Genomic DNA, 17,658 nt, shown 5'->3' with positions numbered 1-17,658 from the left:
ATGATATATATTTCCTGTTCAGTGAATTTTGGAAGAGGGTTACCATGAAGTAATACTTTTCCTTCTTTTGTCCCCTGTTTTGAAGTCTATGCCTGGCAGGTAGCCAAATGATATGCATTGTACAAACAATAAATTATATGCATGTTTTACTATTTCGCTTTTAGTAGGGATGTCATTGAAGTTGCACTATGCCGTTGCATTTTATTTTCACATACAAGACTATGGACCGTTCATATTGTGTATGGACTAAATAAGAGGGAAACCTTTCGTAACACCAACTTTTTTTTTATTATCATATTATTGATACCGAATATTCACATGTTAATAATTAATTTCTGTCAAGATACTTGCTTAATCACTTTCGGTAGAGTTTCTTTTTTTAATTCCATTTTTTCATTCACAGGACTTAGATTTTGGCTTAAACATAAGCTGTTTGACCAAAATAGGATAGATTTTGAAGCAAAATACTCAAAAAAATATAACAAAATATTCGTAGGTTGTTTTTGTTGCGAGACAATTGTTTTTATTATTATAAATATTTTTATTCCAATAATGTCAAAAGTTGACAGAATACTTGTCACATGAAATTGAGTAACAATTTTTAAAAGAAATCGAAGTGTGCCTTGTAATAGGTTCACATGAAGTGTCGCAAGTTCATGTGAAATATAACTTTTAGTTGAGAAAATTAATAGTTAATCTTCTAATTTTAATTTTGATTTTGTTTTTCTTCTTTAGTTTTTATTGGTTCAGTTTAGTTTTTTAAACTTTTCATTTGTCATTTTGTCTTTTCATTAATTTTTAACATAATGGTATTAAATTTAATTTTAGTTCATAAGAATTTCGTTGGAATTTTTAAATTTAATCTCACCATGATTTTTTATATATTGGACATGACTCATGATTACCAAACCAAGCAAACAAGCAAACGAGACAAGGCTGTCATCACAACCCCTAGTCAACATAAGGATCACTTGGGCGACCAAATTGACTAGCAGGATTTTTTTTTATTGAAACATAAGTTTTGATAAATAATGGGTAGAAGGAAGAGAATATAATAAGATATTTAGGGAAAAAATTATAAAATATTTTAAGATTTGTTGTATATTTCAAGATATATTCGTTATTTCATAGAAAAATAAAAATAAAAGTTATCCAATTCAAACCATTTTTAATTATATTGGATTAAATCAAAATTGATATTGTATTCAAATAAAACACATTTAATTTTATATTTGAATTAATAATTTTTTTTTACCTAAACTCCAATATAAATCAAATTGTTAACACCATTATCTTTACAGTCCGATTCTACCAATGAACTAGGTTCAGTTGAATCTAAGAAATATTGACCTAACCTCCCCTTGCAATTTGCATGATGGAATATATACATGTTCCTCAATTTGATTCAAAACTTCCTATTTTATTCTAGTCCTAATGTTCTAGTAACTTACTGCTGTTAAATAAACCTATAAGAACTTGTTATAAAATGGCTTTTGATACGAATTACTGCGTATAGCTTACTTTTATATATATATATATATATATATATATATATATATATATATATATATATATATATATATATATATATATATTGATTCCACTTGGAGAGTATTTTTTTTTCTTCAAAAACTAAGGATAAATTGAATCGTTTTCATTCCTTTTCATAGTCTTCTCTCTTTCCAAAAAAAATTTCTCGCATTTATCAGTTTAGCTTTTGGAGTAGATACCTTCATATAGGTAAAACTTCGTACCCCATTGCCCAGAGGCTCTTCGCTATGCGAAAGTATGGGGGAGGGATGTTGTACACAGTCTTACCCTTGCATATGCAAAGAGGCTGTTTCCGGATTCGAACCCATGACCAACAAGTCACCAAGGCACAACTTTACCGCTGCACCAGGGCTCGCCCTCTATACCTTCATATAGGTGTATGAAATATTTTTCATGCAGCTGTTAGTGTAATGTATAAGAGAATATCAATGTAATGTTTTCAAATATTAGAGGAGTGTTAGTGTAATATAAAGGGGAATTATTTGTAATTTGAAAAAGAAAAAAAAAATCAGGAAGTATTTGCTCTAGATTTAAAAATTTTGGAAAGGAAAAATCTACATTCGATTATAATATTTTGTATAGAAATGAAAAAAAATATTGTAAAATAAGTTACATCAAGGGACTTATACAAGTTACAAATACAAAATATCTCATGTTCATAGGATCTGCACCTTTTTCCTTTATACTCCACCAAACAACATTGATTCACAAGAGCAATTTTCTAGGTGAACTGCATGTTTCTTTCACAAGTTTCGCCAGAAAAATATAAATTAAAAATAAAGAATCAAAATAGAGTACAATAAACAACACCCATGTGGCTGTGCACTGCCAGTTGGTGCCCAAACAGCCATATTAATGGGGCATCACTCTGAACAGACCAATGTGATCTACAAATGTGAAGGGGACCATGGAGACAAGCCGCAAATACAACAAATTCAATGTGACTATGCAGAAGATGCATCCTGCAGTTAGAAGAGGAATACGGATGCTCTTATGACAGTAGTGATGCAATGAAAATAAAATGTAAGCAAAGAATTGGAATTCAAATTATGGGGATGCTTACATAGACAATGCACAAGAATGTTGCAAGCAAGGTAAAAATTTGATAGAGGTGCATTGTGGAGGATGATTTTGATGACTAACATTGGCATCAAAGAATTGGAATTCAAATTATGGGGATGCTTACATAGACAATGCACAAGAATGTTGCAAGCAAGGTAAAAATTTGATAGAGGTGCATTGTGGAGGATGATTTTGATGACTAACATTGGCATTTTAGATTAAAAAAAAAAAAAACATGCAACATTTACCTTCTATAAAGTGCTACAAAGAGGTCTGTACACAGATAATACATTAATATGGGTTGAATGAAACCAAGCAGTTTAAACCTAACATCTAAACAATGAAGAGCATAAATTTTAAAGAGAAAGAATGGGATATGCATATACCAACTAGTAAAGGCCCAACATCCTTAGCTCTGTCACATGGCTGGGGTCAAGTTCAGGCACATTCTTTACATGTTCTCGATCTTCAACCACATATTCCTAAAATTGAAAAGGTAAAGAACAACGTGAAGAGTTGAATGCCTAAAAAATTTCATAAAAGATAAATTGCTATTCCTTATAAAAATCAATTGTAATCCTTAAATGATACAAAAACAAAAATTTAAATGATGCATTTCCCTGAAAATGCATATCTTAAGACCAAGAGACTTGTTTAGTTGCAATCATATTACTAGTCTTAAATAACACGCTTTTGTTTTCCGGAGATTACAAGTCAAATTGATATTAATTCATGTATTAAATAGCAGACCTTAGTCAATTCTTGTTTGGCAAGAACATGGTAGTGGCGTTCATTGATTCTTTGACCACATATTATCGCTATGAAGAAGCCATAGAGCAAACCAACCAAAACAATGGCTAGAACTGCAACATAGAGAAATATAATGAAGTTTCCATTTTAGTGATTAAGATAGTATACCAGCGTACATATATACCATTTAGTTTACCAACTAATTGACAAACTTTAACATTCTAGCATAAAACAAACATAAAGTGAAAGAAAAGCTACAAACATTGCCCATGAAATTTCTTGCAGGGAAGCAATGGGTATATACCAGCCATTGTATAAAATCCATATGGATGTTCTTCATAACCAAACATTTCCCTCAGTTCATCTCCATAAAATTTGTACACAAGCACTCCCAAGAAAGCAACAACCTGTTAAAATTAGAAAAGGTAGAGTAACAAATAATCTTTCAAGTGAGTACTTTTAATAAATTTAAAATGCATAGCAATAGTGTCTATCAAATCAACCGCAAAATGAAACTTGAGAACAAAATCCTGCTTCATTACTTCCTTTCACACTTTCACTCCATTCTGATTTGGTTTTGGGTTAGGTGGGATATTTAACATTACAATCAACAAACATATGCTTTCTACTATGTGTCTATGTCTATAACACTTCACCCACAGTAAACAAACAAGTTTCAGTTTCAGTGAAAGCTATCATAAAGAATAATAATTTGTGATGTTACTGAGATTATAAGAAACTCTAGTCACTTGTGTATGATCAAACTATTATGCCTTTGGAACTAAATCAATTGCAGCTCTTGTTAGGTTACAAATTTTAATAATGTGCCATGTACAGCCACTGTATAGATAACAACTAATGTTAATTTGCTATTACATAAAACTAGGGAGCAGGGGCGGAGCTTCTTGTTTTGAGCTCCCCTACACTCCCAATGGCTACACATAACACTGACAAAATTTTTGCCTAATTGATTTTTTAGTCTCTTCGGTATCATGATTGTGCAATTTTGGTTTCTCAGATTTCAATTGCACCAATTGGATCCTTCAAGTTTTCTCCCATTTACAATCAAGTCTCTTCTTCGTGACTTGATCAAATATTTAACAGCATTAGCTGACAAGGTAAATTGGACATGACATGACAATTAGTAAATACAATATACCAACTAAAAACATAGAATATTTGAACTACAATGACCTAAAAAGGTAATCTGATTGTATTGATTTAATTGTTGAGTTCACGATACTTGTGGGTAAATTATTGTATTCATAATCATAACATCAAAAAACAACAAATGAAATGCCTTATCATTCTGGGCAAATTAATGACTTAAATACAAGCTTTTGAATAGCACGCCGTACTGGCAAAACAGTACGGAGCAGTCAAGGGTTGCTGTAGTAGAGTGGTTTAATGTAGTGGCTGTAACAGAACAAATTGCAACCATAGTGGCATCGTGTTGATTCTAAAATCCCTCTGAACAAAGACATTAGGCCTTTTTTGGGTGGTTATTTTTGGGATTTCAATTTCCAAAAATGAAATCTACAGTTGTAATGATAGTGAAGATGATAAAGACTTGGATTTAGAAGATGATTACCGATTCCTATCTAGGAAACTTGTATTTGACTTTTGTTGGTATTTACTTGTATGTTTTGTTTAAGATATCTATGATTTTTTATTGTTAATTATAAATGTCATTAATTTTGAGTAACTTTAACATTTTTTAGAATTTATAGTACATAGTATACATTATAAAAAACTATATAAAAAATTTCAAAATAGCAGCTATCCTGCTTCAGTGTTTTTGGAGCCGGTCACTACGCACCACTATCTGGGATTTAAAACATTGCTTAAATATTGGACAAAATAAGGATTGAGAGACTTGATTGTAAATGAGAGAAAACGTGAAAGGCTCAATTGCCCCAATTGAATTCTAGGGGACCAAAATCACACGATTACAATACTTGGGAGACTAAAAATGTCATAATACCAAAAAAATTTACATGCAATTTTTCCAAAGGAAAAAATATCTTGAACATATCCACTTCAATCGTGTTCTTTTACTTTGGCATTCCCAACCAAAAGTTACTTGCGTACAACCAAACTAAAATGCTTGTAATGCTAGATTTATCAGTGTGTGCTTCTGGAAGAAATTAGACACGCTACAAATATTGAATTACCTAGGGGTGTTTCCTTCCATAAAGCACTACTACTAATTAAGAAAACACATTGAAGTGAGGATCCATAAAATGATTTGTTACATCAGAGAGGAAAATTGTCAACTGAGATTTCTTCCTAGCATCATCACAACTATTTGCACAGTACACCTTCACCTATATGAAACTATATAGATTCCTAGGGGATATGGCAGCAATATCAATGACTGAGACTCAAGAGAACTACATAGGGGAGTGATGAACACAAATAGGAAGGCTCATGTCAACCAGCAGAAAATGAAAAACATCAATACAAATAGGATGATTGATGTCAACCAGCAGAAAACAAAAAGGGAAAGAAAGGGAAAAGGTAATGTCATCAGCATGAGTTACGACTTAGGAGTACGAATTTCACAATACATGAATGAGTAATCAATCTCATACCAGCTGAACAATTATGAAAATGAATGCATGATCTCTAGCAACAAGGAACTGAAATTTTAATCTCAACCACCACCGATCTGGTGGGACATTTGCACGTAATATGAAGACAGCTCTGCACTCTGTACAGTGAGAAAACGCGAACCCCTCCTAGTACCACAGAAGAAATGAGAAGTCAGTAAGTATTGCAGAATCATAAATACACCATACACCTTCGCAGAACAATGAAAGGAACATAGAATAGATCAACACTAGATTTCTAAAGCAAATAGATAGTTCTACTGCATTTGAATCAGATATTACTATTACTATTATTATTAATATTATTATTATTATGACCAAGAAGGAAAAATGAAGTTACCTTGGTGGATCTCCAATTATCGAGACATGATCTGTGGACGTACTTTTGCGTACCTTTGCAATGGCATGGAGCAATTAAATCTTCTCCTGAAAAAGGTTAGTAAAGAGTTTAAAATACATATGAGATGCAAGTTGGCTGTAAGTCTCTGAATATCTTGGGTTGTGAAATCATCTAAGGGAATGGATATGAATAAGTGAATAAACCTCCAATATCGAGGCATATTCGGCATTGTGGCTGATCTGCATTTACGAGATGACAAGTCTCATCAACCCGAACGTTTTGTAAATCATCATCGCCGGAAGCAGCAGCAGAAATAGGAATAATTTCACAGGAAAAGGAGGATTCTCCGGGTGGTGGCAAATGAAGATGGTGATGATTCAAGATGGGTTCGCTTTCTGAACATTCTTCCTTGTCACCATTTGACGCTAATTGCATTTCGGGAAAGGTATAATCAGAATTAAACAATGAGATTCATTGGCAGAACTATAATTACTAAAGACCATTTCAACAGAAGAAAGAAACCTACAAATTGCAAAGGGGAAAAAGTTAGTTAATGTAAGTTGTTCTAACTTCTAAGCCTAAGCCTAATTGATAACAATAATAATATCTGCCGCTAGAGCTGTAGAGAGAATAAAAACAAACAAGATCTAACAAGTAGAAGATGTGTTTCATTTTTCTGGATCGAAAAACAAAACGAGCTGGCTTAATTGATTGATTGATTGCATAAAGATAAGACTTACCTCACCTTAATAATAAGTAATAAGCACCAAATAGAGAGACCTGCAACTGCAATCGAATCCCGATTTTGATTTCATTGGTTAGATCAGATGAATCAAATTCAAGTTTGAACTTGAATGAACAATCAAAACAATATCAACCCCTATTCCTGCACTATTTTTGTTTTTGTTATTTTCAGGGGGAGTTGATATTGGCACTCCCTAAATTGCTATTGGCGCTACTATAACGTTAAAATTACTCGATTACCCTTCCTCACACTCCCTCCCCTTCCCCTCTCTTCGTTTAGAACCCTTCCTCACCCCAAACAACTCAACCGCCGCACCACTCCAGATCTGATCATCACTGCACCATCTGAGCACTATCAAGGCCACGGGCACCCCACCCATTTCCAAATTTGTCATGCACATCCCACCCACATAGAGGGTGCATACAAGGGAGGGGGAGGAGTTGCGGACAAGGGCAGCGGCAGAGCCAGAGATGAGGTACACAAGGCGTGGAGGGAGGGGGGAGGAAGGATTGTTGAAAAGTATACAACAAAATTTTATTTTCATTATTTCTATTTTAAATAATAAAATCATATTTTCATTATTTTTATTTTTTTACGGGTGTACAACGAAAATACAATTTCATTGAATAAATCTACAATGAAATTACATTTCATTTTTGATTGTTTTTTCAGCTCCCATATATGAAACGGAGACATGATTTTTTTGTATTTCGATCTAGGGGCAGTTTTAGGATAAACCAAAAAGGCACCACACCAATAGTGTCATTAGTAAGTTCCAATAGAAAATCCTTTTCAAGCTTGGACATTTGGAGCCCAACTAATAGGCCCAACATGGGTGGGGTCTTCTCAGGGTGTTGCTAGGTGCACCCAGCACTATTGATGGTGCATCCTGTACATTTTGAAAATGCCAATAATGCCCCTCTCTGTTTTTTCTTTAAATTGACACCGGTTGCTGTGTTTCTTTTGTGTTTGAAAGCTTGGTTTTTGTTATTATGGTCCGGTTTCTTTTGTTGGTGGTCGTTTTGCAAGTGTTGGGAGAGGTAGTGGTTCGGTGGAGGTGAAAGTTTACTATTGGTGGTTTTATTTCGGCGGAGGTACACATTTTTTTTTTTCTGGGTAACTGGTATTTTAATAGATCTAGTATTATTAACATACAAATAAACTAAATCCGTAAATTGTATGCATATGAAGTACATTCGTAAGTAAGAATTACAACATGCGGATGAAGTATATCCGTAAGTTTCAATTTATACCTACGGATGTATTTCATTCGTAAGCTTTATACATATGTACATCATCCGTATAAAGGATACGGATGTACTACATCCGTATGCTTTATACGGATGTACTTCATCCGTAAATTTTGTTTTTTAATTTTTTTTAGATTATTTTTAAATTTGTAAATAATTTAGATTTAATAAAATTATTAATAATATGTTGTATTTTTTATAACATATTTTAGAAATTGTAAATTATTTATTTATTACAAATTATATATAGTGTAAGTAAAAGATTAAATTATTTAGGTATAATAATTGTATTTATTTGAATTAGTAAAATGTTAATTTAGTTGTTAGTTATAATTTTGTATATTTTTTTTTAGTCCTTATAGTGAAATTTTTTTGTTAATTAGGAATTATTAAGTTATTACATGTTAAATATAATATAAGTAAAAAAATGATATTATGAAGGTGCAAAATTTGTATTTGTTTGAAGTATTTTTATGTTAAATTAGATGTTTCTTAAAAAAGTTTATTATTGTGTTTTTGTAATTCCTATCGTGTAATTTTTTGTAGAAATTATAAATTATTTAGTTATTATAAATTAAATATAGTATAAGTAAAAAGTGAAATTATTTAGGTGCAAAATATTTATTTAGTTTAAGTAAATTATTTAGTTCTAAATTTTGAATGTAGTTGTATTAGTTGGTAATATGCATGTAGTTAATATATTTTTAAGCCTAACCATAGATTGACATTTTATTAAACCAAAATTCAACATGTACTAGTACATATAAAAGTATTTCCAGTGTGGTTAGTTTGCTTGACTGAACATATGCGATCCCGCTTGTAATCTCAATAAGATTCATACATATCTTACATGCCAGTATATTAAAATAAGGTTCTGATCTAGTTTAAGTTCCCCTGAATCATATTCTCCATATAAGGAGAGCAAAGATCATGCACCTAATGAATTGCATTGAGTGGATGAATATAAAGACAACGTCTGCAGCTGATCCTCCTGATATAACTCCATATCCATGTTATATTTTCCTTACTCTTCAAAATTATTATACCTTTTACCTTATGACTCTGAATTTCCTTTGCACAAGCTCTTGTTTGCGAATCATTTAAATATCAATAGAAGATTGGTGACCGTGGAAGTATTTAAGCCATATTTGATGCATCTTCTGAAATATCTACTTATGCAAGAAAATATGTGTAAAGAATCTTCTCTTTCCCGTGCCCAAAAAATGGCATGACTCTATCTCTATACACAAATAGAAAAGGTAACCGATGGAACTACCACAAAAATATAACCTCGCTCATCCAGGTGCCAAGTTTTGTTAGTGGTTTTGATATAGAAAAGAAGGTCCTTCGTAGAAGCTTAGACTGTAAGTAATCCAGTTTTTCCACAATTAATAATAGACCCTTCTGCTTCTCAGTTGCGTAACCACGCCTACAATAAAAAAAGATTGATAACCAGAGATATAAAATTCAATATGCAAGGGCGAACATGCAGAAATAATGTGTATGGGAATTACCTAAATATTATGGCATTAGACTCATACGCTCTCTTCCAATCAACATACGTTGGCAAGGTAAGGAGATAGTCTGTGTTCAATGCAGACGTTAACATCAGGTCCCTAGCTGATAGTTCTTCAAATTGTGCATTTGAAAGAAGCTGCATGAAAGCTCGTTGGAAACGGGTAGCAATGGTAACTCTGCCAGCAAATTTGGAATAACGAGTCAAGGAAAGCACCGTTTTAAACCAAGAAAATGGTAATGGTGTGTGTGTGTGTTGGGAGTGGGACAAACCAGGAAGTGGTAGGTATGTCGAGAGATCGTAAAAGAGCGGTGAGGTCCAAAGCAGGCTGATAGTCATAGAGGTTTCCTTCCTCCTTGCCATTGGAATTGGACACTAGTTGTTGGAGTGAACTGGCATCAATATCATCTTGTATATAGAGGATGATGGCGTCTAGGAAACAGGGATGTGTTTCTGTCTGGCACTCGTATTTTAGAAATTCCTTCATCATCACATCTGACACTGGGATAGTTGTTGATACTGGTGGTATTGTGAGGATGTCTCCACCACGGAGAACAAGGAACCCTCTGACTCTGACTCAGACCCACACAGATACTGCCATGTGACTGTGGAATTGGAACAAGAGCCTTGCTCGCCAAAGTGTGTATGTGCCAACAATATGACATCTGGAATGGATTCAATTCTCTTCTCTTCTGATCAACAACATCGCTCACCTCTCCTCTCTACATTCTTTCTTTTTGTTGATAAGTGGCTATCCTCTGTTGTATGGTTCTCAAAATTACCCCCAACACAAACATCACACTCGTTAAAATCATTTTCCTTATTATTATAAAATTCAAATCATTCTGCATTTCTTAACCATTTACACGAAATAAGAAATTTATTTTAAATAAATTAAAATTCTTAAAATGATAGATAATTTAAAATAGAACAAATATTATTTGTCAAAACTCGTATTATATATATATATATATATATATATATATATATATATATATATATATATAATTAATACACTTGAGAATTTAAACTATAAATTAACGTCTGCAAAAAAAAATTTAGTACATTTTTTAAATTGAAATATGTTAAAATTTGGTTCGGAACTAAGTTCAGATAAATATAAACGTATATGACAATTTGTGTGTGTTAAAATTTATCATAAGTTGTAGAATTTTTTTAAAATGTAATTTGTAACAGTTTTTCTATAACTTTTGACGTTTTTTTTATAATTTATGATATTTTTTTATCCCAAAATATTCAGCCCTCACAAATTACAAAAAAAAAACATTACATATTATGGAATGAAAAACATATTATAAATTTTGCACAGATTACATTTTTATGATAAAGAAAAACATATTTTAACCTAAAAATTATATATAAAATATAACACATAGGGATGGATTTTTTTTCTAAAAGCAAGTATAAATTTTTGAGTCACTTCATGCAGACTAACAACTTATCTAAAATTACATTAATATCTAAATTATTATTGTGAAATTATATTTTTTAATATTATATATTTTTATCATAATATTTTTAGCTTAAATGACTTTGTTCATGTAAAGTTTATGGTTGTTACTTTTCTGACTTAAATAATTATTTTTTTTTACGAATGTCAAATGTTTGGGAAAAAATGTAACAAATGGAGATGAATATTTTTCATTAAAGTATGAAGAAAAATTTAAACTTTACTTACCATATTATATATATATAATATAAAACATGGGAATGAATTTTTTTGGATAAATTATATTTTTAGTCCTTAAATTTTTAGTAATTTTTGTTTTTAATCCTTGAATTTTAATTTGATGAGTCTTGATCTCTAAATTATTTTTCCATTTGGCTTTAGTATGTGTCGTTAAGTTTTACCATTAGTGATGATATGATAATTATATTTTGTGGTGACTTTTGTTTTAGAGGTTAAAAACTGCTAGAAAAATTATTTGATTGAGTCATCTAAAATATTTTAACCATTTTCTAAAAACTTTTTAGCTACTAGAAATTGCTTCTCTAAAAAACTAAGAGCTGCCACAACAATTACTTGAGAAACAACTCCTTCATTGAAGCAGAGTAGCTTTTGCACCTTCCACTGCAAGCGTTGTACGGATTACTAGAATGAAGCACAAGTTGCTTCAACAAGCAAGGGTCTTCGAGATTTTTCTAATAAAACAAGAAAAAATGAAGATAAATTCAAATTAGTAGTCATTATGCTTCATTTAAAATTTTTATGACCGTTTAGTAACGATAAAATTTAGGATAGTTTATATATTTTTTTATTTTACCATTATATATAAATAGGGGTGCTTTAAAAAAAATACACAACTAAACCTCTCAAATTTTTCTCACTTTTATCCTAAAAAGATTTCTCAACTTCTTTGATTTGTTTTCATTCAATGAATCCAAACCAAAATTCTTTCCATATGAATATGTGGTTTAATTTGATGTCAAATTATCAACAATCGACAAATTTAAATTTTCAAAATTCTCCAAATTTACTCAACCTATAAAATAATCCTAATATAGCTAATTTTGAATATCATACACCCTTATTTCATCCATATAAATTTTAATGTATCAACCAATTATTCATTTCATGAATCAAGGATTTTCAATGGATACAAGACAAATGTAATGAAAAAGAGCATGACACACCATTTGAGTTTGCGTCATTTGAGTTTGCGTTAGAGTCTCAAATAAAATATGTAACTTTTATTATTTTAATTAGTGTCTTCAATGTTGTGTTATTTGTGCAAGGTTAGTTATTTTTATCATTTTAAATAAATATAATTTATTTATGTTTTTTTATTGTGCCAAAAAATATTTTAAATAATAATAGACTAAAAAAAATTAATTAAAAAATAAATAAGATAATTATAAATTAATAAATAAGTTAATAATAAGATATAACGACATAAGCTTTTTGGTGGGACTTTGAAAGCACCATAAAAGAGTTGTTCCATGGTAGAGATATGGTTAGAGGTACTTGTATTGGATAAAGTAAAAATAAATTATGTGCACAAGCATGTCCCATTGGAAACAACTTTCCAGAGTTGTTCCATTGTGGATGCTCTAAAAAACTAAAAAACTTGTACAATGAATCTCTAACACTTTGGAATACCATGACCACATTCCTTAAGTTCACCAAGTAATTTAGTTAACCCTAAAATCACCAAAGTATAGTTCCCCATCCCCATCCCACATTATCAAAAAATTACATCATCACAAAAAATACCACACCTTTTTCAAATTCATCCACAAAAATTGTTCTTTATTCTTCAGGAAAGTTAAAGTTTATTAGTGGTCAAATTAATCACTTGAGGGATAGTAAAATCGGGAACAAGCAATGACCAAATTCACGAATCTATTTTGCTTGAACCCCTTTGTAAGGCTTTTGCCGGAGATATTGGTGGTGTAGAAGGAGATAAGAGAGACCATGGCACTCATGAAGAGTTGCGAGAAGTAGCGACAGTCACGGATGAAGTCAAAGCTGAAGAAACTCAAGATTAGCATCATGAGGTTTAGGCTAACGTCATCGACGATGGAGAATAAGGCATCAACGAAGGGACTCGAAGGGAGGGTGAGGGTGAGATGCAGAGGCAACATTGTTTCGAGATTTTAGGTTGAATGCTCATTTGAATTGTCATTAGCAAATCCTCGTCTTTTCTCCGATACCCCATTCCCAACAATTCCATAATTTTGGTCCCTATGTTTTAAAATTCAGACATTTAGTCCTTCCATTTTCTAACATTCTTAATTTTGTTCCTTCCATCCAATTGAGATGGTTGACTATTAAATTCATTCACATTGTTCATTTTTGTATTTTTTTAATTACTAAGTTAATAAAATAATTTAAATATAAGGAAAGGTCAAAATTACCCTCTTCTTCCTCGTCAACTTCTTCTTCCTCTCTTGATTCTTCTCTATCTTCCTGAACCTTAGAACTTGCAATAATCAAAATCTAAAATCTGAGTCAAGAAATCAAAAACCAACAAACATTGAATAAAATTACCAAATACTTAAGTTTATTCATTCAAAATTCATGCCCAATGAGTAAAAACATTACTCATATGAATACAAATTCAAGTCCATCAATGCCACCAAATTCATGCCCTTTCTTCAACCTCAAAAATTAGTTCTTCCAAAAGCAATGAAAAAAATTTGAAACAGGAACAAAATGGCAATGCCGACAACCTCTTTTTTCCAATTTTTTTTTGTTTTTGACAAAATCTGATAGGTACTCGCAGTTGAAAAATGGAGATGAAAAATGACATCCCCTTTCTCTTTTTGTACTCACAATTGACCTCAAAAATCAAATCTTTGAATTTTCATCTTCGATGGTGAAAACCTACATCTCCTTGTCGACATTGTGACGTCTCTGGTAGAGAGTCCAAATAGATCTTTAAGGGTGGGGAGAAGTTGTCGATGTGTGTGAAGTCCTTCCACGAGATCTTGATGAAGTTCGATTCAGAGGAACAGTTCGCATTGACAACAGCGAGGGAAAGGGAAAAGTCGCAAGTGGGAGCGAGTTGGGTGGGTTTAGATCTGGCTACTATGGGTTTGGGTTTTGGTGGAGTTGTAGTGTTGGGAGAGGATTATGAGGGGAAATAGAAAGGTGACGACGAAGCAGCTATCAACAGTGACAATGATTTAAGGATTCATCATAGTGAAATATGCTAGGCTCAAAAGCTTAGTAAATTGGAACAACATGCCTCCTATTCAAATCATGATAATAAGAGAGCTTACATCACACAAAACAATAAAAATGTCACAAAAATAATGGCCTAACATGACTGATAATAAATTGAACCAAAATGTCAATAAATTACAATTGAACAAAAATATCAGTAAGTTATCATTAGAAAATGTTAGTTTTTTTTTTTTTACCAAAACGCCAGTATGTTTTCATTGGACCGAAATGTCAATAAGTTATCATTGAACCAAAATATCAGTAATTTTCCTTTTGACCAAAATGTCAATAATTTTTTTGGACCAAAATGTCACTACATTTCCATTGAACTATTTTTTCAAACCCTAAATTTTGTTTCATTTTATGATAAAATATAATTTAATCTTCATTTTCTCCCTTTTTATCATTGTAAGCACAACATTAAAATTAACACTTAAAAAAATAAGAAACAAACATAATAATAAATATAATATTGATTAATAAGAATAATTACTTTAACAAACATTATAACTCAAATGCAACCACAACGACACCAATAACATATTTTAAAATTTTGATTAATTATTTTATTGATACTTACAAGTTATTTATGTTAGATATTACATATTTGTAGAATGAGATTAATTGTTCTCAATTTGTTCTCAATATGTTCCACAAGTTAAACAACCTCCATCTAATTTTGAGAGTACTTTACCTCCTAATGATGTAAGTGCTCCAGCTCCAACTCCAACTACCACTCAAAGTGCTCAAACTCCTAGTGTTGTGAGTGACTTTTACACATATTTGATTAGTTATTGTTAAATTATGTTATGCATAACTAGTCATTATTTATAATTGTTGTAGAAAATAATTTTCATACCTTTACCAGTTGTGTTTAGACCACCACCTTCAGTTAGGCCTTCAGCACCAATTCAAATTATATTCAATTACATTCCCAAATGTACATTCTCATAAGATGAATCAACCGAATTACATGAGCTTCATAGCCACACCAGGGCTGTCTCATCGCCAAGATTCAAAAAAGTGAAATATGAGATATACTTGTATTTCGTTTATAATAGATCGTGACTAATTATTATAATTTGGATAAATTTGTAATGATTTATACATTGTTACAATGTTTATTTTTGTACATTGGTAGAATGTTTATTTTGGAAAAATTATATTGTGAGAGCATTAGGTATTGACAAAATTAAGCTGAGTCTCATTTTTTGTAAGGATTAACTAGATGACTGTTCATTTTTGTTTGAGTCTAGTATTTTGGATAAAATACTATCACATTAGAATTTTCATATCAAGAGATAGATTATACTTATTAATCAATATTATACTTATTATTATGTTTGTTTTAACTTATGCTTGATTCCCTATATTTTTAAGTGTTTATTATAATGTTATATTTATAACGATAAAAAAAATTAAGATTAAAATATATTTTATCCTTAGATGAAACAAAATTTGGGGTCTAATAAATTAGTCCAATGAAAACGTATTGATATTTTTGTCCAAAATAAAATTAATGACATTTTGATTGAATTTTTTTTTCATACATGCAACAATTTTTTATTTACCAAAATGTACAACTCCTCCCATTATTTATACCAACATACATAAACACGATTCAGAGTGTAAATTCGGGTTGAGGGAACTCAAATTTACATTGTGATTTTTCACTTTTTTTCAAAAGCCAATTGAGAATTCGAGTCCCTCAACCCGAATTCTCAACGTGTTTTTTTAATTAAATTTTTTAAAAATATAAATAGAGGAAATTAAAGAAAATTAGTTAAAAATAGTAAGTTGAAGAATGTTTTTGAATTTGTACATAGTATGAAATGAAATACATTGATATAAAAAAATTAATTTGCTTAACTGAAACTTTCGGGATGGTGGGGACACCTACTTTTTGAATGACCGACTAGCCTGCAGATTAAATAATGTTTTGGTTGACCTCTTTCTCTCTCATCCATATTAATTTGTATTCTTGTTGACTTTGATCGATCTTTTTTGTTTTTCCTCATGGTTGGATTAACACATAATTATGGTCCTTCATATGGTGGCTAATAATCATAATGATGCATGCTAACAGGACTTTGTGGACTGACCAATAATTCACAACATGTTCAACTACCTTAAGCTTACAATTTATTTAAGTACCTATATCGCAACTAAAAAATTATATCATAATATTCTCTAATTTTATTAATTTCTTTTATTTATATTTTTTTTAAAATATTTTATTTTTTTAAATAAAAAAAACCACGCTCTCAACTGGGTTTGGAAAAAAAATTGTGAAATCACAGTGTAAATTTGGGTCTCCTAACCCGAATTTACACTGTGAATAATGTTTATGTATGTTTGTGTAAATATTGGAGGGAGATGTATGTTTTGGTAAATTTTTTGCTTTTATTGTATGTTATGGAAAAAAAAATTCATTTTGGTCTAATGAAAAATTATTGACATTTTGGTTCCATACTAACTTAGTGACATCTTGTTCCAATGAAAACATATTAACATTTTGGTTCAAAAATAATTAGTGACATTTTGGTGTAATGAAAAATTACCAACATTTTGGTCCAATGATAATTTAGTGACATTTTGGTGCAATCTATTCAGTGGCCATGTTGACAAATATTTTTATGACATTTTTGCCTATTTGTGTCACGTAAGCTCCTTCATTAACTATAATAGACATAATAGACAGAAGTTAACGAATAGATAAATTTATTTATATTTTTCATTTTTGGAAATTAAAATTTAAATTTTCATCTTTCAGAACAAATTTGTTAACATTTTACAAGAAACAAAAATAACTATTTATCCAAATAAAAAAATTACATAAATGGTTAAAATTAGTAAATTTACCAGTCAACCATTTCAGTTGGATGGAAGGATCAAAATCAAAATTTTTAAAAATTGGAGGGACTAAATGTCATAATTTTAAAACATAAGATTATAATTATGAAATTACAAGATCAAAATTACATTTTATCCAATAAATAATGTAATTTATTTGTTATGTATAAAATTATGTCAATATTATTTTTAAGGAGGAACTAATTTTTTTTAAATATAAAAACTAAATTGGATTATATAAAATTATGAGTACTATAAATAAGATTTCATGAAGATATAAGGTTAAAAA

At 30.7% G+C, this 17,658-nt stretch overlaps 1 protein-coding gene and 1 long non-coding RNA gene across 2 annotated transcripts; both read right to left on the bottom strand.

Moving 5' to 3' along the window:
• Positions 1-2,183: 2,183 nt before the first annotated feature.
• On the bottom strand, positions 2,184-7,159 carry LOC100789593 (E3 ubiquitin-protein ligase MARCH1-like). The gene is given in 8 exon segments (NM_001253187.2): positions 2,184-2,513; positions 3,000-3,095; positions 3,364-3,476; positions 3,668-3,770; positions 5,958-6,104; positions 6,316-6,401; positions 6,519-6,837; positions 7,061-7,159. Coding segments are annotated over 6 exon segments (774 nt in total). The 5' UTR covers positions 6,751-6,837; positions 7,061-7,159; the 3' UTR covers positions 2,184-2,513; positions 3,000-3,002.
• Positions 7,160-8,990: 1,831 nt separating this feature from the next.
• On the bottom strand, positions 8,991-10,583 carry LOC102664241 (uncharacterized). Its single transcript, XR_418200.3, has 3 exons — positions 10,099-10,583; positions 9,825-10,004; positions 8,991-9,739 (listed from the first exon to the last, which is right to left on the bottom strand). It is a non-coding gene; the product is annotated as an uncharacterized lncRNA (long non-coding RNA).
• Positions 10,584-17,658: the final 7,075 nt, after the last annotated feature.

This window comes from Glycine max, chromosome 15 (genome assembly GCF_000004515.6).
Source record: "Glycine max cultivar Williams 82 chromosome 15, Glycine_max_v4.0, whole genome shotgun sequence".
Classification (NCBI taxonomy): Eukaryota; Viridiplantae; Streptophyta; class Magnoliopsida; order Fabales; family Fabaceae; genus Glycine; species Glycine max.
The sequence above is the reverse complement of the archived record's forward strand: the minus strand, read 5'-3'. Positions and strand labels throughout refer to the sequence as shown.